The sequence below is a fragment of the Salvelinus alpinus genome, chromosome 8 (assembly GCF_045679555.1).
Source record: "Salvelinus alpinus chromosome 8, SLU_Salpinus.1, whole genome shotgun sequence".
In the NCBI taxonomy this organism is placed as follows: Eukaryota; Metazoa; Chordata; class Actinopteri; order Salmoniformes; family Salmonidae; genus Salvelinus; species Salvelinus alpinus.
This window is the reverse complement of record NC_092093.1, coordinates 56,598,420-56,625,357: the sequence shown is the minus strand read 5'-3', so window position 1 is coordinate 56,625,357 and position 26,938 is coordinate 56,598,420. Positions and strand designations below refer to the sequence as shown.

The 26,938-nt window shown below is 42.2% G+C and overlaps 1 protein-coding gene across 2 annotated transcripts in view; it reads left to right on the top strand.

Moving 5' to 3' along the window:
* LOC139583332 (myelin-associated glycoprotein-like) overlaps positions 1 to 21,962 on the top strand; it is a 99,220-nt gene extending 77,258 nt beyond the window's left edge. Inside the window, exons 1-6 of one of the 2 annotated variants that reach the window (XM_071414295.1) lie at positions 17,749 to 19,485; positions 19,614 to 19,919; positions 20,055 to 20,321; positions 20,856 to 20,949; positions 21,057 to 21,117; positions 21,279 to 21,962. In XM_071414295.1, the coding sequence (XP_071270396.1) occupies positions 18,981 to 19,485; positions 19,614 to 19,919; positions 20,055 to 20,321; positions 20,856 to 20,949; positions 21,057 to 21,117; positions 21,279 to 21,338 (1,293 nt within the window). In that variant the 5' untranslated portion in view covers positions 17,749 to 18,980 and the 3' untranslated portion in view covers positions 21,339 to 21,962. Of the gene's footprint in view, positions 1 to 17,748; positions 19,486 to 19,613; positions 19,920 to 20,054; positions 20,322 to 20,855; positions 20,950 to 21,056; positions 21,118 to 21,278 lie in introns of those variants that run through there. The other variant, XM_071414296.1, reaches the window with a different exon arrangement.
* Positions 21,963 to 26,938: the final 4,976 nt, after the last annotated feature.

Below are 26,938 nucleotides of genomic sequence, written 5' to 3'. Positions count from 1 at the left end.
ATATATTCATTTATAGGACTTCTTTATAAAGAATAATTGTTCATAAAACGGGCCTGAGGCCAAATTCAATTTTAAGACACTAGGGGTCAATGTTTTTAAATACCTCCTCTCCTTGGTAGACCAACATGCTCAATGCGTGTGTATATGCGTGTATTTTTGAGGGAGGAGATGGGATGGTTAGCTTCAACAAAGTGAGCTGCTACTGGATAGTCAGTATTCTTACACCTGATTGAGCTGCGGTGTTCAGCTCTGCATTGTTTTAACTGTCTTTCATTTTATATTTATTTATTTCACCTTGATTTAACCAGGTAGGCTAGTTGAGAACAAGTTCTCATTTGCAACTGCAACCTGGCCAAGATAAAGCAAATCAGTTCGACACATACAACAACACAGAGTTACACATGGAATAAAAAAACATACAATCAATAATACAGTAGAAAAATCTATATACTGCATGTGTAAATGAGGTAGGATAAGAGAGGTAAGGCAATAAATAGGCTAGGGTGGCAAATTAATTACAATATAGCAATTAACTTCTCTGGGATATGTGGGACGCTAGCGTCCCACCTCGCCAACAGCCAGTGAAATTGCAGGGCGCCAAATCTTGCAGGGCGCCAACACAAATCTCATAATTAAAATTCCTCAAACATACAAGTATTAGACACCATTTTAAAGATAAACTTCTTGTTAATCCAGCCACAGTGTCTGATTTCAAAAAGGCTTTACGGCGAAAGCACACCTTTGATTATGTTAGGTCAGCTCCTAGCCACAGAAAACCATAGAGACATTTTCCAAAGTAGGAGAGGTGTTACAAAGGACAGAAATAGCATTAAAATGAATCACTAACCTTTGATGATCTTCACCGGATGGCACTCCCAGGACTCCATGTTAGACAATAGATGTGTGTTTTGTTCGATAAAGTTCATCTTTATGTCCAAAAACCTAATTTAAAATTGGTGCGTTATGTTCAGAAATGCATTGTCTCAAACAAACATCAGGTGAAAGTGCAGAGAGCCATATTAAATTACAGAAATAGTCATCATAAACATTTATGAAAGATACAAGTGTTAAACACACAATTAACGATAAACTTATCCTTAATGCAACCGCTGTGTCAGATTTTAAAAAAGTTTTACGGTAAAAGCACACCATGCAATTATGTTAGGTCAGCGCCTAGCCACAGAAAAATATGCAGCCATTTTCCAACCAAGGAGAGGTGTCACAAAACTCAGAAATAGCGTTATAAATATTCACTTACCTTTGATGATCTTCATCGGAATGCACTCCCAGGAATCCCAGTTCCACAATAAATGTTTGTTTTGTTCGATAAAGTCCATAATTTATGTCCAAATACCTCCTTTTTGTTCGCGAGTTTAGTTCACAAATCCAAATTCACAAGGCGCAGGCACTTAGTTCAGACGAAAAGTCAAAACATTTCCATTACAGTTCGTAGAAACATGTCAAACGATGTATATAATCAATCTTTAGGATGTTTTTATCATAAATCTTCAATAATATTCCAACTGGACAATTCCTTTGTCTTTAGAAATTAAAAGGAACGGAGCTCGCTCTCACGGCTGCGCGCGGAACTGCGAGCGGAACTAGAAGCATAAGCATTTCGCTACACTCGCATTAACATCTGCTAACCATGTGTATGTGACAAATACAATTTGATTTGATTTGATTTAACTAATGGCTTTCTGCCAGACCCCTGATTCAAACAGCTCTTATTCGCTCCCCCTTCATAGTAGAAGCCTGAAACAAGGTTCTAAAAACTGTTGACATCTAGTGGAAGCCTTAGGAAGTGCAATTTTACCCCATAGACACTGTATATTTGATAGGCAATCAGTTGAAAAACTACAAACCTCAGATTTCCCACTTCCTGGTTGGATTTTTTCTCTGTTTTTTTTGCCTGCCATATGAGTTCTGTTATACTTACAGACATCATTCAAACAGTTTAAGAAACTTATAGCTTTTGGGCCTGAGTAGCAGGCATTTTACTCTGGGCACCATATTCATCCAAGCTACTCAATACTGCCCCCCAGTCGCAAAGAAGTTTTAAACACTGAATGGTAGGATGTGCAGAAGATGAACGTGCAAGTTGAGATACTGGGGTGCAAAGGAGCAAGATAAATAAATAAATAAATACAGTATGGGGATGAGGCAGATTGGATGGGCTATTTACAGATGAGCTATGTACAGGTGCAGTGATCTGTGAGCTGCTCTGACAGCTGGTGCTTAAAGCTAGTGAGGGAGGTAAGAGTCTCCAGCTTCAAAGATTTTTTGAGTTTTTTCCAGTCATTGGCACCAGAGAACTGGAAGGCGATGCGGCCAAAGGAAGAATTGGCTTTCGGGGTGACCAGTGAGATATACTTGCTGGAGCGTGTGCTACGGGTGGGTGCTGCTATGGTGACCAGTGAGCAGAGATAAGGCGGGGCTTTACCTTGCAGAGACTTGTAGATGACCTGGAGCCAGTGGGTTTGGCGACGAGTATGAAGCGAGGTCCAGCCAACGAGAGCATTCAGGTCACAATGGTGGGTAGTGTATGGGGCTTTGGTGACAAAACAGATGGCACTGTGATAGACTGCATCCAATTTGTTGAGTAGTGTTGGAGGCTATTTTGTAAATGACATCGCCGAAGTCGAGGATCGATAGGATGGTCAGTTTTACGAGGGTATGTTTGGCAGCATGAGTGAAGGATGCTTTGTTGTGAAATATGAAGCCGATTCTAGATTTAATTTTGGATTGGAGATGTTTAATGTGAGTCTGGAAGGAGAGTTTACAGTCTAACCAGACACCTAGATATTTGTAGTTGTCCACATATCAGAACCGTCCAGAGTAGTGATGCTGGACGGGCGGGCAGGTGCGGGCAGCGATCGGTTGAAGAGCATGCATTTAGTTTTACTTGCATTTAAGAGCAGTTGGAGGCCACGGAAGGAGAGTTGTATGGCATTGAAGCTCATCTGGAGGTTAGTTAACACAGTGTCCAACGAAGGGCCAGAGGTATACAGAATGGTGTCGTCTGCGTAGAGGTGGATCAAAGAGCGACATTATTGACAAATACAGAGAAGAGAGTCGGCCCGAGAATTGAACCCTGTGGCACCCCCATAGAGACTGCCAGAGGTCCGGACAACAGGCCCTCCGATTTGACTTACTTAACTCTATAGGAGAAGTAGTTGGTGAACCAAGCGAGCCAATCATTTGAGAAACCAAGGCTGTTGAGTCTGCCAATATGAATGTTGTGATTGACAGTGTCGAAAGCCTTAGCCAGGTCAATGAATACGGCTGCACAGTAATGTCTCTTATCCATGGCGGTTATGATATCGTTTAGGACCTTGAGCGTGGCTGAGGTGCTCCCATGACCAGCTCTGAAACCAGATTGCATAGCAGAGGAGGTACGGTGAGATTCGAAATGGTCGGTATTCTGTTTGTTAACTTGGCATTCAAAGACCTTAGAAAGGCAGGGTAGAAAATATATATACGTCTGTAGCAGTTTGGGTCTAGAGTGTCTCCTCCTTTGAAGAGCCCATGGCTACACCGAATTTGAAGGAAAAGGTCTGACTCAAAGATGAAGTAATTATTGGATAATACCAGTTCAGCAAGTTGCAAGATGCAATCATTGGCTGGAGAAAGGGTAGGGTCTCTCTGTTGAAGGAAGTGTTGCAGTTTCACAAAATATCATTTAAAAGTTTGCATTAAGGTGTCTGTATTAGAATATACTTGTCAAAATGGATGTAGACATTAATAAATGCATTTCTATAGCTTCCAACATCTTTATTTAAAGTGCAGGAGGAGTAACAAGATGGCTGTGCAATGGCTTCCAAACGGAGGCCCCTGTCAGTCATCTAGGGTTAATACATATCATTGGACTGTACCGAAAATATATCAGAACCTCCCTGATGTTCTTAACGTTGCAGTTGTTTTGGCCTGTTTTGGTCAACGAGATTTGCCAGATAACCTGGATGTACTGACTGGCTCCTGTGTGCAAATCCCATGTTCATTTGATATGCCGTACTTTAAATTGAAAAAGACAATAATGACCTCTGGAGTTGATTAAAGAATCACCACAGTTTGGTGAGCATCCAGACACTGTGATATTTAACAGTAGTGAGATAGTCAACATACATCAAGGGAAGATAACTGTAAACATGTGAGGTGAAGTGAAGGTACCCTGTCAGTTTGAACTGCTCTTCTGTCGCTCCCTCTCCTGAACACCCCCCTGAGCTGACATGGACTCTCCCAACACAGTTTACACCTGACAACCAACTGCAGGAGAATCCAGACCAAACCAAATCAGTTCTCTCCACGGTGACCTTCACTCCGTCATACCTTCATCATGAGAAGAACATCACTAGTACTGCAGTCTACCCAGTATCGGCATGCAACAAGAGAGCTGAACAAACCATGATGCTTCACGTTTCATGTAAGATTTAGTCACCGGTTCCTGTAGAATAGATCATTCTATCATGTTTTCACTGATGATTGTAATAGAGTGGTTTTGATGAGACTATTCAATATACCATATCCAGATACATTCTAAGTGAACCCCTCTCCCTCAGTCTCTCCTAAGGACACCTCGGCCTCCATCAGTCCAGCTGATCCAGTATTAGTGGGCAGCTGTGTTAATCTGACCTGCAGCAGTACAGCCAACCCTCCTGTGACAACCTTCACCTGGTTCCAGATCAGTGGAGATTAACCAATACAGGTAGCATCTGGACTGAGTTACTCCCTTAATGTGACTGTTGATGGAGGACTGTACTACCGTGAAGCAAGAAAGAGTCTAGGCTGTGGCAAGTTAAAGGAAGTGCAGCTGGCTATTAAAGGTAAAACAGGAATGTCGGGCACAGTCTTAGGTTAAATATACACCATACAGTGCCTTGCAAAAGTATTCACCCCCCTTGGCGTTTTGCCTATTTTGTTGCATTACAACCTGTAATCTACATGGATTTTTATTTGGATTTCATGTAATGGACATACACAAAATAGTCAAATTTTGTGAAGTGAAATGAAAAAAATTACTTGTTTAAATTATTATTTTTTATAAAAAAAACGGAAAAGTGGTGCGTGCATATGTATTCACCTCCTTTTCTATGAAGCCTCTAAATAAGATCTGGTGCAACCAATTACCTTCAGAAGTCACATAATTAGTTAAATATAGTCCACCTGTGTGCAATCTAAGTGTCACATGATCTTGTCAAATGATCTCAGTATATATACATATACACCTGTTCTGAAAGGCCCCAGAGTCTGCAACACCACTAAGCAAGGGGTACCACCAAGCAAGAGGCACCATGAAGACCAAGGAGCACTCCAAACAGGTCAGGGACAAAGTTGTGGAGAAGTGCAGATCAGGGCTGGGTTATAAAAAAACATGTGAAACTTTGAACATCCCACGGATCACCATTAAATCCATTATTTAAAAAAATGGAAGGACTATGGCACCACAACAAACCTGCCAAGAGAGGGCCGCCCACCAAAACTCATGGACCAGGCAAGGAGGGTATTAATCAGAGAGGCAACAAAGAGACCAAAGATAACCCTGAAGGAGCTGCAAAGCTCCACAGCGGAGATTGACATATCTGTCCATGGGACCACCAAGCCATAAACGCCACAGAGCTGGGCTTTACGGACGAGTGACCATAAAAAAGCCATTGCTTCAGAAGAAAATAAGCAAACACGTTTGGTGTTCGCCAAAAGGCATGTGGGAGACTCCCCAAACATATGGAAGAAGGTACTCTGGTCAGATGAGACAACAATTTAGATTTTTGGCCATCAAGGAAACTCCTATGTCTGGCACAAACCCAACACCTCTCATCACCCCGAGAACACCATACCCACAGTGAAGCATGGTCGTGTCAACATCATGCTGTGGGGATGTTTTTCATCAGCAGGGACTGGGAAATTGGTCAGAATTGAAGGAATGATGGATGGTGCTAAATACATGTTTATACAGGGAAATTCTTGAGGGAAACCTGTTTCAGTCTTCCAGAGATTTGAGACTGGGACGGAGGTTCACCTTCCAGAAGGACAATGACCCTAAGCATACTGCTAAAGCAACACTCTAGTGGTTTAAGGGGAATCATTCAAATGTCTTGGAATGGCCTAGTCAAAGCCCCGACCTCAATCCAATTGAGAATCTGTGGAATGACTTAAAGATTGCTGTACATCAGCGGAACCCATCCAACTTGAAGGACCTGGAGCAGTTTTGCCTTGAAGAATGGGCAAAAATACCAGTGGCTAGATGTGCCAAGCTTATAGAGACATACCCCAAGAGACTTGCAGCTGTAATTATTGCAAAAGGTGGCTCTACAAAGTATTTACTTTGGGGGGGTGAATAAATAAGCACGCTCAAGTGGTCAGTTTTTTTTGTCTTATTTCATGTTTGTTTCACAATAAAAAATAATAAAAAATGTTGCATCTTCAAATTGGTAGGCATGTTGTGTAAATCAAATTATACAAACCCCCCCCAAAAATCATTTTAATTCAACGTTGTAAGGCAACAAAATAGGAAAAATGTGAAGTGGGTGAATACTTTCGCAAGCCGCTGTATATATAAAAGTACGTGGACACCCCTTCAAATTATTAGAATCGGCTATTTCAGCCACACCCATTTGCTGACAGGTGTATAAAATTGAGAACACAGCCATGCAATCTCTATAGACAAACGTTGGCAGTAGAATGGCCTAACTGAAGAGCTTATTGACTTTTACGTGGCACAGTCATAGGATGCCACCTTTCCAACAAGTCAGTTTGTCAGATTTCTACCCTGCCCAGGTCAATTGTAAGTGCTGTTATTGTGAAGTGGAATCCTCTAGGAGCAACAACGTCTCAGCCGGGAAGTGGTAAGCCACACAAGCTCACAGAATGGGACCACCGAGTGTTGAAGCTCGAAGCACGTAAACATTATCAGTCCTCAGTTGCAACATTCGCTCCCGAGTTTCAAACTGTCTCTGGAAGAAACATCAGCACAAGAACTGTTCGTCGGGAGCCTAATGAAATTGGTTCCTATTGCAGAGCAGCCACACACAATGCGCAATGCCAAGAATCGGCTGGAGTGGTGTAAAGTTCTCCGAAGTGATGAATCACGCTTCATCATTTGGCCGTCCAATGGAGGAATCTGGGTTTGGCGGATGTCAGGAGAACGCTACCTGCCCCAAGGCATAGTGCCAACTGTAAAGTTAGCGCTAAAGCATACAATGACGTTCTATATTCCATATTAATTCCCCTGACTTTTGAAATTAGATGATCGACGAGCAGGTGTCCACATACACTTGGTCATGTAGTGTACTTTAGAGATCTTTTTGTGAGAATTGACCATCAAATGTGCTGTATTTTCAGGGCAACAAGAGCCTGTTAACCCAATGGTTGTTGGGGTTGCAGCAGGAACTCTGGGGGCCTTTCTGCTTATCAGCCTGATCAGTGTTTCGGATGGTAAAAACTATTCCTGGCATCAACGCAAAATTATTTTATTTCTGCTGTGTTTGTGCTTTTGCATATGAAAACCCTCACAGTGCATTCAGAAGGCCTTTCTAAATGTCTTCCAGGAGGAGAAACTTGAGGCTCCACGATGGACTTGAAAGGACAGACAATCCACAGGGACAGGTGGGAATAAGGCTACACTTTCAAACCATCTACAAAGTGTATCTAAGGAAGTACTGAATTAATGCTGAAACTACCCAAAGCCATGAAGTTAACATCACTTTAGAGGAAGTTTAGGGGGAGATGACCAAACTGATTGCAATGCCATCGAAATATAACAGAATAGCTAAGTCTACATGACGGCAGAATGGTGTTAACATCTACTAGTCACTGTTTATCTGCATCTTTTGTGCTTTTACCAGAATTATAATATCATCTATTTTCAGTTTATATCTATTTAGAAGTTATTGTGTCAATTTTTATGTTGAGTGTTTAACAAAAGAAACAACTGAAACATTTGCACTGAATTTCAATGAAATCGTTTGGTCTTATTGGTCGAACATTTTACATATTTCATTAAAATGGATTATATTTAGATTGTGTGTCACTTTGCCTACACCCAATACTATATAATTGAAAAAATTTATATTTTAAGCTGAAATGTCTGGAGTCAATAAGTATTCAACCCCTTTATTTTGGCAAGCCTAAATAATTTCAGGAGTAAAGAATTGCTTAACAAGTCACAAGTTGCATGGACTCACTCTGTGTGCAATAATAGTGTTTAACATGATGTTTGAATGACTACCTCATCTCTGTACCCCACACATACAATTATCTGTAAGGTCCCTCAGTCAAGCAGTGCATTTCTAACAGATTCAACCACAAAGACCAGGGATCTTTTCAAATGCCTCACAAAGAAAGGCACCATTTGTAGATGGGTAAAAAGAAAACAAATCTGACATTGAATATCCCTTTGAGCATGGTGAAGTTATAAATGACACTTATGATGCTGTATCACCCAGTCGCTACAAAGATACAGGTGTCCTTCCTAACTCAGTTGCCGGAGAGGAAATAAACCAATTAAGGATTTCACCAAACCAATCTCCCAGTAAAACACAAGGCCAAATATACAGCGACGTTGTTATCCAAGATGACATTGAATGTTCCTAAGTGGCCTAGTTACAGTTTTGACTTACATCGGCTTGGAAATCTATGTCTAGACTTGAAAATGGCTAGCAATGATGAAACAATCAACTTGACAGAGCTTGAAGAATTTTGAAAATAATGTGCAACTATTGTACAATCCACATGTGAAAAGCTCTGAGGCTTTCCCAAATAGACTCAAAACTGTAATCGCTGCCAAAGGGGATTCTAACATGTATTGATTCAGGGGTGTGAATACTTATATGAATCAGATATTTTTGTATTTAATTTTCCAAAAATCTGCAAAATTTTCTAAAAACACATTTTCACTTTGTTATTATGGGGTATGAAAACCTTCTAATGTCAATGTACAGTATACTTGTATACTAGATGTCGGGAAGATACTGCTAGACATTGGTTCTGAGCTATTGAGGCAGCAGGTAGCCTAGTGGTTAGAGCATTGGGCCAGTAACTGAAAAGTTGCAAGATCAAATCCCGAGTTGACAAGATAAAAATCTGTTGTTTTCCCCCCCGAAGTAAACCCACTGTTCCTCGGCCATCATTGTGAATAAGAATTGTTGTTGTTCATACATAACTGACTTGCCTGGTTAAATAAAAAATAAAAATATTACGTAATACCAACTCACATATCTATTGATAGTGAGTGGCAGCCTAAACTGCATGCAGACATGTAATTTTAATACATTTTACCCACATATAGGCAAAGCAGTTAACACAAAACTGAAATGAGAAGGTTAGTCCCTTTTTTGTCAGTCGCACCATATCCCAATCCCCACAATATTGCAGCATCAGCATAGTGTAATATCCAATAGTCAAAACTTTCTCTCTTCTCTCTCTGAATCATCTGGTCCCTCCGCCTCTCAATTCCTGACCCTGTCCTCCAGAGCCTTCAGCTCTCCCTCCACCTGCTGGGTAAAGTACGTCCTCAGCTCCTGGGTCTCCTTCTCCCAGAAGACCTTGGGCAGGTCGAAGATGGTTTTGTCTAGAAGGGATACAGCTTTTGTCAAAATGTTGTTTCTAGCAAGTTTAGCAGAATTTATGCAGCAGGTTAGAATAATTAACGTATCAGGTTATGATGATTAGATGAAAGTACGGAAAAGGGTTAGGATTAGCTAAAATGCTAAAAGAATACAACTTCAATTTGACAAAAGCTTTATCCCATCTAGACTTGACCGTTGAAGAGAGGGCCCATGTCTACCCTGCCACCCATTGCCCTGCAGGTCGCTGGCTCTCTCCTGTTGCACACGGGACCCACTCTTTTCACGCCAAATAATTTTGGTTGCAGGTTAGGAGCAGGGACAGATTACCAAACGGCCCCAGATAGCATGTGATAGCAAAATGTGTAGAATTACAGGAAATTAGCTTTAAAACTGAAACCTTTCCTATCGACCTCATTTATTATTATTTTTATATATATATATTCTACCTTTATTTAACCATGTAGGCTAGTTGAGAACAAGTTCTCATTTGCAACTGCGACCTGGCCAAGATAAAGCAAAGCAGTTCGACACATACAACAACACAGAGTTACACATGGAATAAACAAACATACAATCAATAATACAGTAGAAAAATCTATATACAGCAAATGAGGTAGGATAAGAGAGGTAAGGCAATAAATAGGCCATGGTGGCGAAGTAATTACAATATAGCAATTAAACACTGGAATGGTAGAATGTGCAGAAGATGAATATGCAAGTAGAGATACAGGGGTGCAAAGGAGCAAGATAAATAAATAAATACAGTATGGGGATGAGGTAGATTGTATGGGCTATTTACAGAGGAGCTATGTACAGACGCAGAGATCAGTGAGCTGCTCTGACAGCTGGTGCTTAAAGCTAGTGAGGGAGGTAAGAGTCTCCAGCTTTATTGATTTTTACAGTTTGTTCCAGTCATTGGCAGCAGAGAACTGGAAGGAGAGGCGGCCAAAGGAAGAATTGGCTTTGGGGGTGACCAGTGAGATATACCTGCTCATGGCAAAATGTGTCGAATAGCAGGGAATTAGCTTCAAAACTGACACATTTTGTCTCAGCCTCATTGCAAATTGTGTAGAATAGCATTATCAAATAGCAATTGTTCCTCTCTGCACCATGGCAAAATGTGTTGAAATGCAGGAAAGTAAGCTCAGGGTCCCAAATGCGGTCATTCAACCCTGATTAGGAGAGCATTTTCCCTAAACCTAACTATTTTACCTAACCTTAACCTCAGTCTCTTAACCTGCCTCATAAGTTCTTGTAAACTGCTACGAAAAAGTAAATTCCGTATCAAAGTGGAGTGAAAAGAGTGTCTCTGTGGCTTCCAGCCCACCAGGCTCTTCTTGGCAAATAGACTTCAAAGAGGAAATTGGTGTAGGAGAAGTTGAGTTGTGTGTGAGAATCAGTCAGATACAATTACAGTTACTCTGTTTCTGTCACGCCCTGGCCTTAGTATTCTTTGTTTTCTTAATTATTTTAGTTAGGTCAGGGTGTGACATGGGGAATGTATGTGTTTTTTGTAGTGTCTAGGGTGGTTGTAAGGTTTAGGGGGTTTATTAGAGTAGTTGGGTTTATGTTTAGTATAGTAGTCTAGCTGTGTCTATGGTTGAGTGTAGGTATCTAGGAAAGTCTATGGTTGCCTGAATTGGGTCTCAATTAGAGACAGCTGGTTATTGTTGTCTCTGATTGGGAGCCATATTTAAGGCAACCATAGGCTTTAGCTGTTTGTGGGGAATTGTCTATGTTGAACGTTTGTAGCCGTGTGTGTGTGTGTGTGTGTGTGTGTGTGTGTGTGTGTGTGTGTGTGTGTGTGTGTGTGTGTGTGTGTGTGTGTGTGTGTGTGTGTGTGTGTGTGTGTGTGTGTGTGTGTGTGTGTGTGTGTGTGTGTGTGTGTGTGTGTGTGTGTGTGTGTGTGTGTGTGTGTGTGTGTGTGTGTGTGTGTGTGTGTGTGTGTGTGTGTGTGTGTGTGTGTGTGTGTGCACAACGTTTATAGCTTCACGGTCGGTCGTTTGTTTAGTTTGTGTATAGTGTTCGTTTCATGTTTTCTCTCTTTTGAATAAAATAAGATGTTCTTTTCACGCGCTGCGCCTTGGTCCTCACTCTCTTCAGTAGACGATCGTGACAGAATTCCCCACCAACGGATCAAGCAGCGTGATCAGCGGCAACAGGAGCAACGCAAGGAGGAATGGCAATGGGAGCGTAATCTGGACTACACTACGTGGGAGGAGATTGACAGGTGGGCGATCGACCCAGGGCGAATGCGTGAGCCCGCCTGGGATTCTCTGGCGCAGTGCGCGGAGGGATACCGGCGAATGGAGGCAGCTAAACGAAGCGGTAGGAAGCCTGTGAGTCAGCCCAAAAAATTTCTTGGGGGGGGCTTAAAGGGAGTGTGGCGAAGTCAGGTAGGAGACCTGCGCATACTCCCTGTACTTACCGTGGAGAGCGAGAGTACGGGCAGACACCGTGTTACGCAGTAGAGCGCACGGTGTCTCCTGTACGTGTGCATAGCCCAGTGCGGGTTATTCCACCTCCCCGCACTGGTAGGGCTAGATTGAGCATTGAGCCAAGTGCCATGAAGCCGGCTCTACCTATCTGGCCACCAGTGCGTCTCCTCGGGCCGGCTTACATGGCACCAGCCTTACGCATGGTGTCCCCGGTTCGCCTACATAGCCCGGTGCGGGTTATTCCACCTCCCCGCACTGGTCGGGCGACGGGGAGCATTCAACCAGGTAAGGTTGGGCAGGCTCGGTGCTCATGGGAGCCAGTACGCCTGCACGGTCCGGTATTTCCGGCGCCACCTCCCCGCCCCAGTCCTGTTCCACCAGTGCCAACACCACGCACCAGGCTTCCAGTGTGTCTCCAGAGCCCTGTTCCTCCTCCATGCACTCGTCCAATGGTGCGTGTCTCCAGCCCATTACCACCAGTGCCTACACCACGCACCAAGCCTCCTGTGTGTCCCCAGAGTCCTGTGCATCCTGTTGCTGCTCCCCGCACTAGCCTTGAAGTGCGTGTCCCCAGCCCGGTACCACCAGTGCCGGCACCACGCACTAGGCCTAATGTGCGTATCCAGGGTCCAGTATGCCCTGTTCCTTCTCCCCGCACTAGCCTGAAGGTGCGTGTCCTTAGCCCGGTGCCTCCAGTTCCGGTACCACGCACCAGGTCTACAGTGCGCCTTATCCGGCCAGAGCCATCCGTCTCTCCAGCGCCATCTGAGCCATCCGTCTCCCCAGCGCCATCTGAGCCATCCGTCTCCCCAGCGCCATCTGAGCCATCCGTCTCCCCAGCGCCATCTGAGCCATCCGTCTCCCCAGCGCCATCTGAGCCATCCGTCTCCCCAGCGCCATCTGAGCCATCCGTCTCCCCAGCGCCATCTGAGCCATCCGTCTCCCCAGCGCCATCTGAGCCATCCGTCTCCCCAGCGCCATCTGAGCCATCCATCTCCCCAGCGCCATCTGAGCCATCCGTCTGCCCAGTGCCATTAGAGCCGCCCGTCTGTCCCGAGCCGTCAGAGCCGATCGTCAGTCAGGAGCCGCTAGAGCCATTCGTCAGTCAGGATCTGCCAGAGCCGCCAACCAGACAGGATCTGCCAGAGCCGCCAACCAGACAGGATCTGCCAGAGCCGCCAACCAGACAGGATCTGCCAGAGCCGCCAACCAGACAGGATCTGCCAGAACCGCCAGCCAGCCATGAGCGTCCAGAGCCGCCAGCCAGCCATGAGCGTCCAGAGCCGTCAGCCAGCCATGAGCGTCCAGAGCCGTCAGCCAGCCATGAGCGTCCAGAGCCGTCAGCCAGCCATGAGCGTCCAGAGCCGTCAGCCAGCCATGAGCGTCCAGAGCCGTCAGCCAGCCATGAGCGTCCAGATCCGTCAGCCAGCCATGAGCGGCCAGATCCGTCAGCCAGCCATGAGCGGCCAGATCCGTCAGCCAGCCATGAGCGGCCAGATCCGTCAGCCAGCCATGAGCAGCCAGATCCGTCAGCCAGCCATGAGCAGCCAGATCCGTCAGCCAGCCATGAGCAGCCAGATCCGTCAGCCAGCCATGAGCCGTCCAGCCAGGATCCGCCAGAGCCGTCCAGCCAGGATCCGCCATTCAGTCCGGTGCTGCCCTTCAGTCCGGAGCTGCCGTACCTCAGTCCGGAGCTGCCCCTTATCCTGGTGCTGCCCCTTATCCTGGTACTTATCCTGGTGCTGTCCCTTATCCTGGTGCTGCCCCTTAGTCCGGTACTGCCCCTTAGTCCGGTGCTGCCCCTTATTCCAGTGGGGTTAAGAAAGCGGGTAGTGACTATGGTGGGGTGGGGACCACGACCAGTGCCGGAGCCGCCGCCGTGGATGGACGCCCACCCAGACCCTCCCCTAGACTATGTGCTGGTGCGCCCGGAGTTCTCACCTTAAGGGGGGGGTTATGTCACGCCCTGGCCTTAGTATTCTTTGTTTTCTTAATTATTTTAGTTAGGTCAGGGTGTGACATGGGGAATGTATGTGTTTTTTGTAGTGTCTAGGGTGGTTGTAAGGTTTAGGGGGTTTATTAGAGTAGTTGGGTTTATGTTTAGTATAGTAGTCTAGCTGTGTCTATGGTTGAGTGTAGGTATCTAGGAAAGTCTATGGTTGCCTGAATTGGGTCTCAATTAGAGACAGCTGGTTATTGTTGTCTCTGATTGGGAGCCATATTTAAGGCAACCATAGGCTTTAGCTGTTTGTGGGGAATTGTCTATGTTGAACGTTTGTAGCCTGTGTGTGTGTGCACAACGTTTATAGCTTCACGGTCGGTCGTTTGTTTAGTTTGTGTATAGTGTTCGTTTCATGTTTTCTCTCTTTTGAATAAAAGAAGATGTTCTTTTCACTCGCTGCGCCTTGGTCCTCACTCTCTTCAGTAGACGATCGTGACAGTTTCATACCAAGTCTGTTTTTCATGTTGAAACATAATGTGACAACCATATGTTTTGTATCGAACTCAAATTAAACTTTTCCCTTTTTTAATTGAATAAATTAATAGTGGATTTTGGTTCATAATTTAACTATTTGTTAAAAATCCCACAGATTTTCCCATTCAAGCCTGAGAGATACGGGAGAGGGAGATGGTTATGCTGCCAAAAGTTTATTTTAACAATTTATTGGGAGCAGACTGTATCAAAATGTGGTGACCTGTCCTACCCAGAAAGAGGAACATTAAATACTGTAGTATTCTTTTAAAATAATTTCTCATACACATATTAGGAAGTACTTCACTGATGAGATGTGAGATATGCCACATGAATTTCAGTAAATGAGTTTGTCAGTCCACACTATGGGTGTGACAGTCTCTCCTGTAGACAGTTTACGTTACCGTCTAAGGCAAGTATCGACATCTTCAATATATTTTCTGTTAATTTGAATGTTCAAAATAAATTAAAGGTAATTCATTCTGAGTAATGAGATTCAATATGTTCTAAAGTACTGCTGTTTGTTCATGTATTATCTTCACAACTGAAGGACATAGTGTATTGATATGGAGATGGTTCAATGCAATGTGTTGTGTGAGTTAAGCTACTCTACCAGTAAGTGTATGTTTGTACTGTTTCAGGTGATCAGTAGTGTGTGAGTTCTCACATGGCTTGTCCTGAGAACATGTTTTTTCTCATTGGTCTCTTTATGTCAGGTGAGTCTTCCACACAACAACAACTAGTTATGAATCAGACAGAGGAATAACCACAAGTCATTATATTTTATGGGATGTGCTATATAACTGTGTAGAAAAGTGTACAGTTAATTCCTGATTATTGTATTTTAATTGTCTGGATTCAAACACCCCTGTGAAAAAGTTTTTTGCATATTTTTGATACTGAATGTTATCAGATATTCAATCAAAAGCTGAAATTAGATAAATGGAAACAGAGTGAACAAATAAAACAACAATTACATACTTATTTAATTTATTACTAAAACAAAGTTATGTAACACCCAATGTCCCTGTGGGAAAAAGTAATTGCCCCCTTACTCTCAATAACTGGTTGTGTCTCCTTCAGCTGAAATGACTCCAACCAAATGCTTCCTGTAGTTGTTGATCAGTCTCTCACGTTGCTGTGGAGGAATTGTGTCCCACTGTCCCATGCAGAACTGATTTAACTCAGCGACATTTGCGGGTTTTCAATCATGAACTGTAACAATGTCTCATTTGGGATTAGGTCTGGACTTTGACTAGGCCATTACAAAACTTTAAATTGGTACTTTTAATCAATTTTCATGTAGTCTTGATTGTGTGTTTTGAAATGGTGGCACAACCAGTTATTGAGAGTAAGGGGGCAATTACTTTTTCACACAGGGGATTTGGGTGTTGCATAACTTTGTTAATGAAATAAATTAAATAACTAAAACTATTTGTTTGTTATTTGTAAACTCAAGTTCCCTTTATCTAACAGGTTATGGTTGAAGATCTGATAACATTCAGTAATAAAGAAGCAAAAATAGAGAACCAGAAAGTGGGAAATACTGTTTCATGTCATTGTATGTGCATGTGAATCCGACGTCAGTGTGCGGTTAACAGTATAGCTTCCACCACTGTCCCCATCCCCATACCGGGCTCAAACTAGTGGTCCTGTGCTCACAAACACATGTCACCTCAATCCTTGTGATGTGTATAAAAAATGCTGGAGTGCTGATGCTATGTAACGGCCAATGAGAGACTTTAAATCCACCGGTCTCTATATATGATACTCCCCAGAAGAAGCAGTCCTCCATAAGAATTAATGGAATTCTACAATATTTCAATAAAATGTTTCAAGGACAAAATTACATGTATTACAAGTATTTTGTTGTAGATGGGACAGAAAAGTTAGTACTCTATAAATAAAATCCTTTAATATCTTTACATGTTTTTATTTTATTTGTTATGTTCAGGTCATATAAAAGCATGAGCTGGAGCACACCCAGAGAAAATGACTTATTGTAGAGGTGCTGACTAATGGTGAATACACTGTAAGCTATAAAAACAAAGAGAGTTGCACACTCTATCTATATAAACTCCCAGTCATTTATTGGGTAAAACACCAACGTTTCGGCATCACTGTGCCTTCTTCAGGGTAAAGTCATGAATTCTTGAACCAGGTTATGTAGACAAACAGTGCAAATAGTGCATCCAATGACAATAGTGAGGGGTGTGTCATAATTATGAGTTTAATTTGAATGAATTGAGTGAAACTGTTAATAGACAATAGTTTACAGTATATTGAATATATTAGGCTATTGTTATCATTAACATTAGCATAAGATAAGATTAGCATCAACATACATTATTGTTTAATTTAATTTCACATATATTTAATTGTTTCCAATTTCATAAAATGTTGTTACATGTAATATTTAGGTTAATCCATAATGCATAATAAGCATCATCAACATGGGGAACATTTTGGTTGTACTCTGATAAACTGTAGAAAGAATAGATTAATTTATAAGACTTCTTTATTAAAAATAATTGTTCACTGTCAGGACCCGGTGCGAGAAACAGTCACTAATAATCGTCAGAACCCAGAAGATGAGGCAGACACAGCAGTACTAGCGATAGTGGTTTAATAAAGAACAAAATCTTCAGGCAAAGAAACTAAATCCACAATGTCCAAAAATAAAGCCAAAAGGCACAAAATGGAAATCCTCCAAAATACAAAAGAAACTCCACAAAGTGGTAAAAAACAGCAGGGAAAAACAAACCTCAAAAGACTACTCAAATAATACACAAGAACTAAACCAGAGAACCTCTGGAAAATCCAACAAGAGAAATCTCTGAATAAAACAAGGCTTGGGCTGGGGCTGGGGCTGGGGCTGGGGCTGGGGCTGGGGCTGGGGCTGGGTGCTAACTTACAAACACTGAGCAAGGAACTAAGGAACACACAGGGTTTAAATACTAACAAGGGAATGACCTACAGGTGCAAACAATAATTAGAGCAAGAAAAACAAAAGGTACAAAAAAGGTGCAATGGGGACATCTAGTGACCAAAACCCGAACAGTCTTGGCCAAAACCTGACAGTTCATAAGAACGGATTGAGACCAATTTCAATTTTAAGACAGTATTGGTCAATGTTTTTAAATACCTCCTCTCCTTGGTAGACCAACATGCTCAATGCGTGTGTATATGAGTGTGTATTTGAGGGAGGAGATGGGATGGTTACCTTCAACAAAGTGATCTGCTACTGGATAGTCAGTGTTCTTACACCTGATTGAGCTGCGGTGTTCAGCTATGCATTGTTTTAATTGTCTTTTCGTTTGTCCTACGTTGGCTTTTCCACATGAACATGTGATGAGATAGATTACTCCCTTTTTCTTGCAAGAGATGATACCCCTAACAGGGATTTTTCCACCTGTATGAGAGTGTCTGAAGAAAGATGTTTTTGTTGTGCTATTGCACTGTTAACATGAGCCACATTTGTAGTTCCCATTTGGATTGTGTGTCAAGAGTGTCTGAGTGGGCTCAGGGGGCAGGTCAGATCTCACTAAGCTGTCCTCAATATTGGACCATGCTTATAGATCACCAGTGGGGGTTCATTGAAGAGGTGTGCAATTGTTTTGTCTGATTGCAGAATATGCCAGTGCTTTTTCAGGAATGCTTTCACTTTCTCTGAACACTTGGTGTACTTAGTGCAAAATACTTAGTTTAGTTTTTAGCAATTCCTCTCTTGGATTTTGAGATATTTTCATCATTGCATCATCAATAGTTTTTTCCCTGTAGCCTCTTCTTTTTTTCTTCTTTTTTTCTAAGTGTTGCTGTCAAATTCTGACTGTTGGCAACAGATTCATTTAACCCTGAATAACTGGCTATATGGTAGACCATTCCTGAGGGGAAGGGGATGCATACTATCCCCACGTAGCAGGGTATTTAGGTCTGTTGGCTTTGTATACAAGTCTGTATGTATCGCATCATTCTCTTTGATGATCCATAAGTCCAGGTAGTTTAATTTTCTCTCAACAGTCTGCATGGTGAATTTGAGATATTCAGAGCTCTCGTTTAGCAGAGTTTGGAATTCATTTAGTTCCTGCTGACTTCCTTCCCAGAGCACAAAGACATCATCTATGTATTTCTTCCATAGGAGGATTTTAGAAATAAAGGGGTGTGTCTCTGTTTTGAAGTGAGTTGTTCTTCAAATTGTTCCACATACAGGATTGCATAGTTGCGGTCAAATGGTCCATGGCTACACACCGAATTTGAAAACTCTGACTCAAAGATGAATTAGTCATTGGATAATACCAGTTCAGTGAGATACAAGATGCAATCATTGGCTGGAGCAAGGGCAGGGTCTCTCTGTTGAAAGAAGTGTTGCAGGTCACAAAATATAATTTAAAAGTTTGCATTAAGGTGTCTGTAATAGAATATACTTGTCTAAAACGAATATAGAAATTAATAAATGCATTTCTATATCTTCCAACATTTCTTTTACACTGGAGGAGGAGTTACAAGATGGTTATGCAGTTGCCTCCAAACAGAGGCCCCTGTCCGTCATCTAGGGCTAATACATATCATTGGATTTTACAGAAAATATATCAGAACCTCCCTGATGTTGTCCTTTATGTTGCAGGTGTTTTGGCCTGTTTTGGCCAACGAGGTTTGATCACCACAATGCCAGATAGACTGGATGTACTGACTGGCTCCTGTATGCAAATCCCATGTTCATTTGATATTCCTAACCAATATAAGTACAAATATAACAGCACAATACTTACCTTTGGAGTGTGGATTAAAGAAAGCCCATACATTGTTGCCCGTCCGGACAATGTGATATTTAACAGTAGTACGACAGACAACAGATATCAAGGGAAGATAACTGGAAACATGTCCCAGAAGAACTGCACCACAGTCTTCTTCAATGTAACCACCAGTTACACTAATAAATACTTCCTCAGGATTGAGAGTCAACTATTCCGTGCAACAGACACTGGAAAGTATGTTGATATAGTTGTCTGTGGTAAGAGACAATTTAACTTTTATCCAACTTTTTTCCCCAGTTTATATTCCATTCATCAAAGATAAGAGTAGATCAAGTGGACAGTTTAACTATTAGTGTAAAATATATTTATCTACAATGTATTACAGATTTGCCTTCCAGTCCCATCCTTACTGTCTCAGGTGAGGTGAAGGAAGGGACCCCTGTCAGTTTGAACTGCTCTGCTGTCGCTCCCTGTCCTGAACACCCCCCTGAGCTGACATGGACTCTCCCAACACAGTTCACACCTTACAACCAACTGCAGGAGAATCCAGACCAAACCAAATCAGTTCTCTCCACGGTGACCTTCACTCCGTCATACCTTCATCATGAGAAGAACATCACTTGTACTGCAGTCTACCCAGTAGGGACAAGCAACAAGACAGCTGAACATAACATGATGCTTAACGTTTCATGTAATATTTAGTCACCGGTTCCTGAAGAATAGATCATTCTATCATGTTTACACTGATGATTGTCATAGAGTGGTTTTGATGAGACTATTCAATATACCATATCAGATACATTCTAAATTAACCCCTCTCCCTCAGTCTCTCCTAAGGACACCTTGGCCTCCATCAGTCCAGCTGATCCAGTATTAGTGGGCAGCTGTGTTAATCTAACCTGCAGCAGTACAGCCAACCCTCCTGTGACAAACTTCACCTGGTTCCAGATCAGTGAGGGTAAACCAGCACAGGTAGCATCTGGACAGAGCTACTCACTCAATGTGACTGTTGGTGATGGAGGACTGTACTACTGTGAAGCAAGAAATAGTCACGGCTGTGGGAAGTCAAGGGAAGTGCAGCTGGCTGTTAAAGGTAGAAGCATTGGCATATTCAATACGGCACAACATTAAGAATATTATAGATATAGATAGATGTAGAAGAGATATACTTCTACATGCCTGCTATATGTGTCATACCTGTTTTTGTGGAACAGACCAGATAAAGCATGCCTGCTATATGTATATAGGTATGATACAGCTGTAGGATCTTAATTTGATCACTATTCTGTTGCTTAGAAGTTTATTGCATTGTGGGAAACACAGATACACTTTGTGATTTGCATAAATTCACCAGAAATCTGCACTAAAACGTGGTTATATTAATATTGTTGCACTTTTCATGTAGCCTTATTTTGTCCAGCTAATAGCCTCACCACCAATGGAACAACATTACGGAGGAAACGTTCAAATCCTTTTGCTGCAGGATTATTTTCCTGCAACAATACTAGATAAATTAAGACCTTACATCTGTACATCTACAATATATGTGTAAATTGTAATGTTAGACAATGTGCAAAATGTTTCCTCTTTTAGGAACAGATGACCATAATATGTGTTTTATTTACAGGGCAAGAAGAGCCTGTTAACCCAAAGGTTTATGAGATTGTAGGAAAAACCTTGGGGTTGCTTTTCCTTTTCAGCCTGGTCGTATTCTTTGCATGGTAAAAAGATATTCCCAGCCTCAATGCAAACATATTTATCATGCTGATTGTGCTTTTGTATATGAAAACCTAAATGATGTCAAAATACCTTTATTCTTGTCTTCCAGGAGGAGGAGAACATCTAGACTCCCCAGTGGGTTTGACATGACAGACCGTTCACAGGGACAGGTGGGAATGTTAGACTCAACTTTTAAAACCCATCTAGAATGTGTGTTTAAGGAAGAATTGAATGAATACTGTGTTTGTGTAACCAACAGTAACTATGAAGTCATTATTCTTCTGAAGTGTCGGTCCTGACAACTGTTCCTTTCTCTGTGTTCTCTCCACAGAACTCCCCGGCTGGGACAGTGTGCTCTAACCAGGCCAGGGTCGGTAGAGGGAACCAGTAACCACCACTTAACAACCTAGATGGTCTTTATGCTCAAGTGAATAAAAGAGGTGCATTTTATGTATTTTGCCAATGGGTTTTAAGTCTTTTTATGTACAGTATTGTCATTGTGTATTCATTTTCTATTTATACTTTTGTTACATTTGTAATTGTGTGCTCTTTGATTATCTGCATATTTGTAGAATTTGCTGGAATGAAAAGTGTTTAACTGTTACTATAGTGGTAATACGATGATGTAGGCTACTCTTTATTTTAAACAATTTATTTGGAGTGATGCGTTCACAGAGCATCTGTTTAATGGGTTCCAGTATAGAGGAACTGCTGAGTTCAACTAGTCTACTGAAGGCAGTTAAAGACCATATAAAGTCAATGATGACTGAGGAGAGAAGACAAAGTTAGTTGGAGAGACAGTGGTCTGATACAAGACAGGAAGTTGGTGCAGTAAGTCTACATGATGGCAGAATGTTGTTAAAATCCACTAGTTACTGTTTCTCTGCATCTTTTGTGCAGTTACCTGAATAACAATATAATATATTTTCAGTTTATATCTATTTAGAAGTTATCGTGTCAGTTTTTATGTTGAGTGTTAAATCAAAGAAACAATTGAGGCTGAATTTAAGGTTGTTTTTTAATTGCACTGTAATGAAAACCTTTACATTCAATTTCCATGAAATCTTTTGGTCTTACTGGTCCAACATTTCACATATCTCATTAAAATTGATTAAATTGAGATTTTGTGTCACGAGCCTACACACAATTCACCATAATGTGGAATTATTTCAAAAATTACACATTATGGTGTCAAAAAAATTCATGAAAAGCTGAAATATCTCGTGTCAATTGGCGTTTAACCCCTTTTCTATGGCAAGCCTAAATAAGTTCAGGAGTAAAGATTTGCTTAACAAGTCGCATAAGTTGCATGGAATCACTCTGTGTGCAGTACCAGTGTTTAAAATTATTTTTTCAATGACTACCTCATCTCTGTTCGCCACACATACAATTGTCTGTATGTGTGGGGTCAAGCAGCGAATTTCAAATAGATTAAACCACAAAGACTGGGAGCTTTTCCAATGACTCACAAAGAAGGGCACATATTGGTAGATGGGTAAAAAGAGCATGGCGAAGATATTAATTACAGTTTGGATGGTTTTTCAATACACCCAATCACTACAAAGGTACAGGCGTCCTTCCTAAATCAGTCGCCGGAGAGGAAGGAAACCGCTCAGGGATTTCACCCACAGGAGGTAGGTGGTACCTTAATTGGGGAGAACATACTCAAGGTAATAGCTGGAGCAGAACAGGTGGAATGGTACCAAATACATCCAACACGTTTTCCATGTGTTTGATTCTATTCCATTTGCTCCGTTCCAGACATGCTGCTGAGGGGAAGACAGTTGTCTTCCCCTCAGCAGCCTCCACTGATTTCACCATGATACCAGTGGTGACTTTAAAAGAGTTACATAGTTTAATGGCTGTGATAGGAGAAAACTGAGGATAGATCAACAACATTGTACTTACTCCATAATGCAAATCTAAATGACAAAGTGAGAAGAAGGAAACATGTCAGAATAAAAATATTACAAAACATGCATTCTGTTTGCAATAAGGCACTAAAGTAAAACTGCAAAACATTTGGCAAAGAAATTAACTCTATGTCCAACACAACATGTCAGTGAATACCTCTCTTCATATTTTCAAGGATGGTGCTGGCTGCAATATGTTATGGGTATGCTTGTCATCAAGTGATTTAGGATAAAATAAATAGAATAGAGCCAAGCACAGGCAAAACTCTAGAGAAAAACCTGGTTCAGTCTGATTTTCAAAAGACACTGGGACACAAATTAACCTTTCAGAAGGACAATAACCTAAAACAAAAAGCCAAATATACACCAGAGTTGCTTACTATGACAATATTGAATGTTCCTAATTGTCCAAGTAACAGTTTTGATCGGCTTGAAAATCTATGGCAAGACGTGAAAATGGCTGTCTAGCAATGATCAACAACCAATTTGAAAACCAATTTGAAAGAGTTTGATTCATTTTTTTAATGAATAATGTGCAAATTCCAGGTGTGCAAAGCTCTTATAGACTTTAAAAAAAACTTTATTTAACCAGGGAAGTCAGTTAAGAACAAATTCTTATTTTCAATGACAGCCTAGGAACAGTGGCAGAGGTAGAACAACAGATTTTTCCCTTGTCAGTTCAGGGATTCGATCTTTCAACACTTACAGTTACTAGTCCAATGCTCTAACCACTAGGCTACCTGATTTACCAAGATAGACTCATAGCTGTCATCGCTGCCAGAGGTGATTCTAACATGCATTGACTCAGGGGTGTGAACACTTATGTAAATAAGTTACTTTGTTATTATGGGTTTTTGTGTGTAAATGGATTAGAAAACAAATCTATTTCATCATTTTTTCAATTCGGGCATTAACACAACAAATGTGGAATAAGTCAAGGGGTATGAATACTTTCTGAAGGCGCTGAGTACACCAGACATTAGGAACACCTTCCTAATATTAAGTTTCACCCACTTTTGTCTTCACAACAGCCTCAAATCATCAGGGAAAGGACTCTACAAGGTGTCGAAAGCATTCCACAGGGAAGCTGGTCCGTGTTGACTCCAATGCTTCCCACAGTTGTGACAAGTTGACTGGGGGTGTTTGGGTGGTGGACCATTCTTCATACACACTGGAAACTGTTAAATGTGAAAAAACCCAGTGGTGTTGTAGTTCTTGAAACCAGTGCGCCTGGAACCTAATACGACACCTCGTTCAAAGAGACTTACATTTTTGTCTTGCCCAAACACCATCTAAATGGCACACATACACAATCCATGTCTCAATTGACTCAATGCTTAATAATCCTCCTTTAACCTGTCTCCTCCCCTTCATCTACACTGATTGAAGTGGATTTAACAAGTGACATCAATAAGGGATTATAGCTTTAACCGGGATGATGGCGCCGGAGAGGATGGCCGCCGTTTTACAGGCTCCTAACCAACTGTGTTATTTTGTGTGTTTTCTCGCATTGTTTGTAACTTATTTTATACATAATGTTGCTGCTACCGTCTCTTATGACCGAAAAGAGCTTCTTGATATCAGAATAGCGATTACTCACTTTGAACTGGATGAAGATTTTTTCTTTAATGAGTCCGGAGCGAAGGATATACTGCTTTTTCAAGACCAGGCCCAAATCCCTGTCATTCACGTGAAGAAAATATGGAAATACAGGGGGCAGAGATCGGGGTTCCTTGTGAGAATTCATCGCAGAGTGGGTAACCCGGCCTCTACCATACGTTCTGTTGGCCAATGTCAATCACTGGAGAATAAACTGGATGAGCTCCGTTCAAGACTATCCCACCAACAGGACATTAAAACTGTACTGTCTTATGATTAATAGAGTCGTGTCTGAACGACGACATGATAATGTACAGTAGGCTGGTTTTTCCGTACATCGACAAGACAGAACAGTTGCCTACGGCAAGACAAGGGGTGGCGGTCTGTGTCAATTTGTCAATAACAGCTGGTGCGCAAAATCATATATTAGGGAAGTCTCAAGGTTTTGCTCTACTGAAGTAGATTATCTCGAGCTGTAGACCACACTATTTACCACTATTTACCAGAGAGTTTTCATCTATATTTTTCATAGCTATCCATTTACCACCACATTCCGATGCTGGAACTAAGACTGTACTCAACGAGCTGTATAAAGTCAGAAGCAAACAAGAAAATGCTCATCCAGAGGCGGAGCTTCAAGAGGCCATCCATTTACCACCACATTCCGATGCTGCAGGGAAACTTCAATCTGTTTTACCTAATTTCCACCAGCATGTTACATGTGCAACCAGAGGGGAAAAAACTCTAGACCATCTTTACACCACACACAGAGATACGTACAAAGCTCTCCCTCACCCTCCATTTTGCAAATCTGACCACAATTATATCCTCCTGATTCCTGCTTACAAGCAAAAACTAAAGCAGGAAGTTCAAGTGACTCGCTCAATACGGAAGTGGTCAGATGACGCAGATGCTAAGCTATAGGACTGTTTTCGCTATGCCATCAGACGAACCATCAAATACAGGACTAAGGACTATACAGGACTATACAGGACTAAGATTGAATCCAACTACATCAGGGCTTGCAAACTATTACGGACTACAAAGTGAAGCCTACCGGATTACCTAAATTACTTCTATGCGCGCCTCGAGGCAAGAAACACTGAAACTTGCATGAGAGCACCAGCTGTTCCGGACGACTGTGTGATCACGCTCGCCGTAGCCGATGTGAGTAAGACCTTAAAACAGATTACCATTCACAAGGCCGCAGGTCCAGACGGATTACCAGGATGTGTCCTCCGAGCATGTCCTCTGACCAACTGGCAAGTATCTTCACTGACATTTTCAACCTGTCCTTGGCCGAGTCTGTAATACCTACATGTTTCAAGCAGACCCTCATATTCCCTGTGCCCAATAACACGAAGGTAACCTGCCTAAATGACCCATAGTACTCATGTCTGTAGCCAGGCTGGTCATAGCTCACATCAACACCATCATCCCAGAAACACTAGATCCACTCCAATTTGCATAACACCCCAACAGATCCACAGATGATGCAATCTCTATTGCACTCCACACTGCCCTTTCCCACTTGGACAAGAGGAACACCTACGTTAGAATGCTGTTCATTGACTACAGCTCAGAGTTCAACATCATAGTTCCCTCAAAGCTCATCAATAAGCTAAGGACCTTGGGACTTAAACACCTCCCTCTGCAACTGGATCCTAGACTTCCTGATGGGCCACACCCCAGGTGGTAAGGGTAGGCAACAACACATCTGCCTCTCTGATACTCAACACGGGGCTCCCTCAGGGGTGCGTGCTTAGTCAGCTCCTGTACTCCCTGTTCACCCATGACCGCGTGGTCAAGCACGACTCCAACACAATCATTAGCTTTGCAGACGACACAACAGGGCCTGATCACCAACAAAAATGAGACAGCCTATAGGAAGGAGGTCAGAAATCTGGCAGGGTGGTTCCAGGACAATAACCTTTCACTCTAAGTGATCAAGACAAAGGAGATGATCGTGGACTACAGGAAAAGGAGGGCCGAGCATGCCCCCATTCTCATCGATGGGGCTGAGGTGGGGCAGGTTGAGAGCTTCAAGCTCCTTGGTGTCCACATCACCAACAAACTATCATTGTCCAAACACACCAAGACAGTCGTGAAGAGGGCATGACAGCACCTATACATCCCTCAGGAGACTGAAAAGATTTGGCATGGATCCTCAGATCCTCAAAAAGTTATACAGCTGCACAATCGAGAGCATCCTGACTGGTTGCAACACCGCCTGGTATGGCAACTGCTCGGCCTCCGACCGCAAGGCCCTACAGGGGGTAGTGCTTACGGCCCAAGCTTCCAGCCATTAAGGACCTCTATACCAGGGGGTGTCAGAGGAAGGCCCTAAATATTTTTTATTTATAATATTTGTTTCCTTTGTTTCCTATATTTTTTTCTTTTTTCTCCACAATTTCATGCTATCCAATTGGTAGTTACAATCTTGTCTCATGACAAGGAGCTGTGCATCCTTCAAAACACA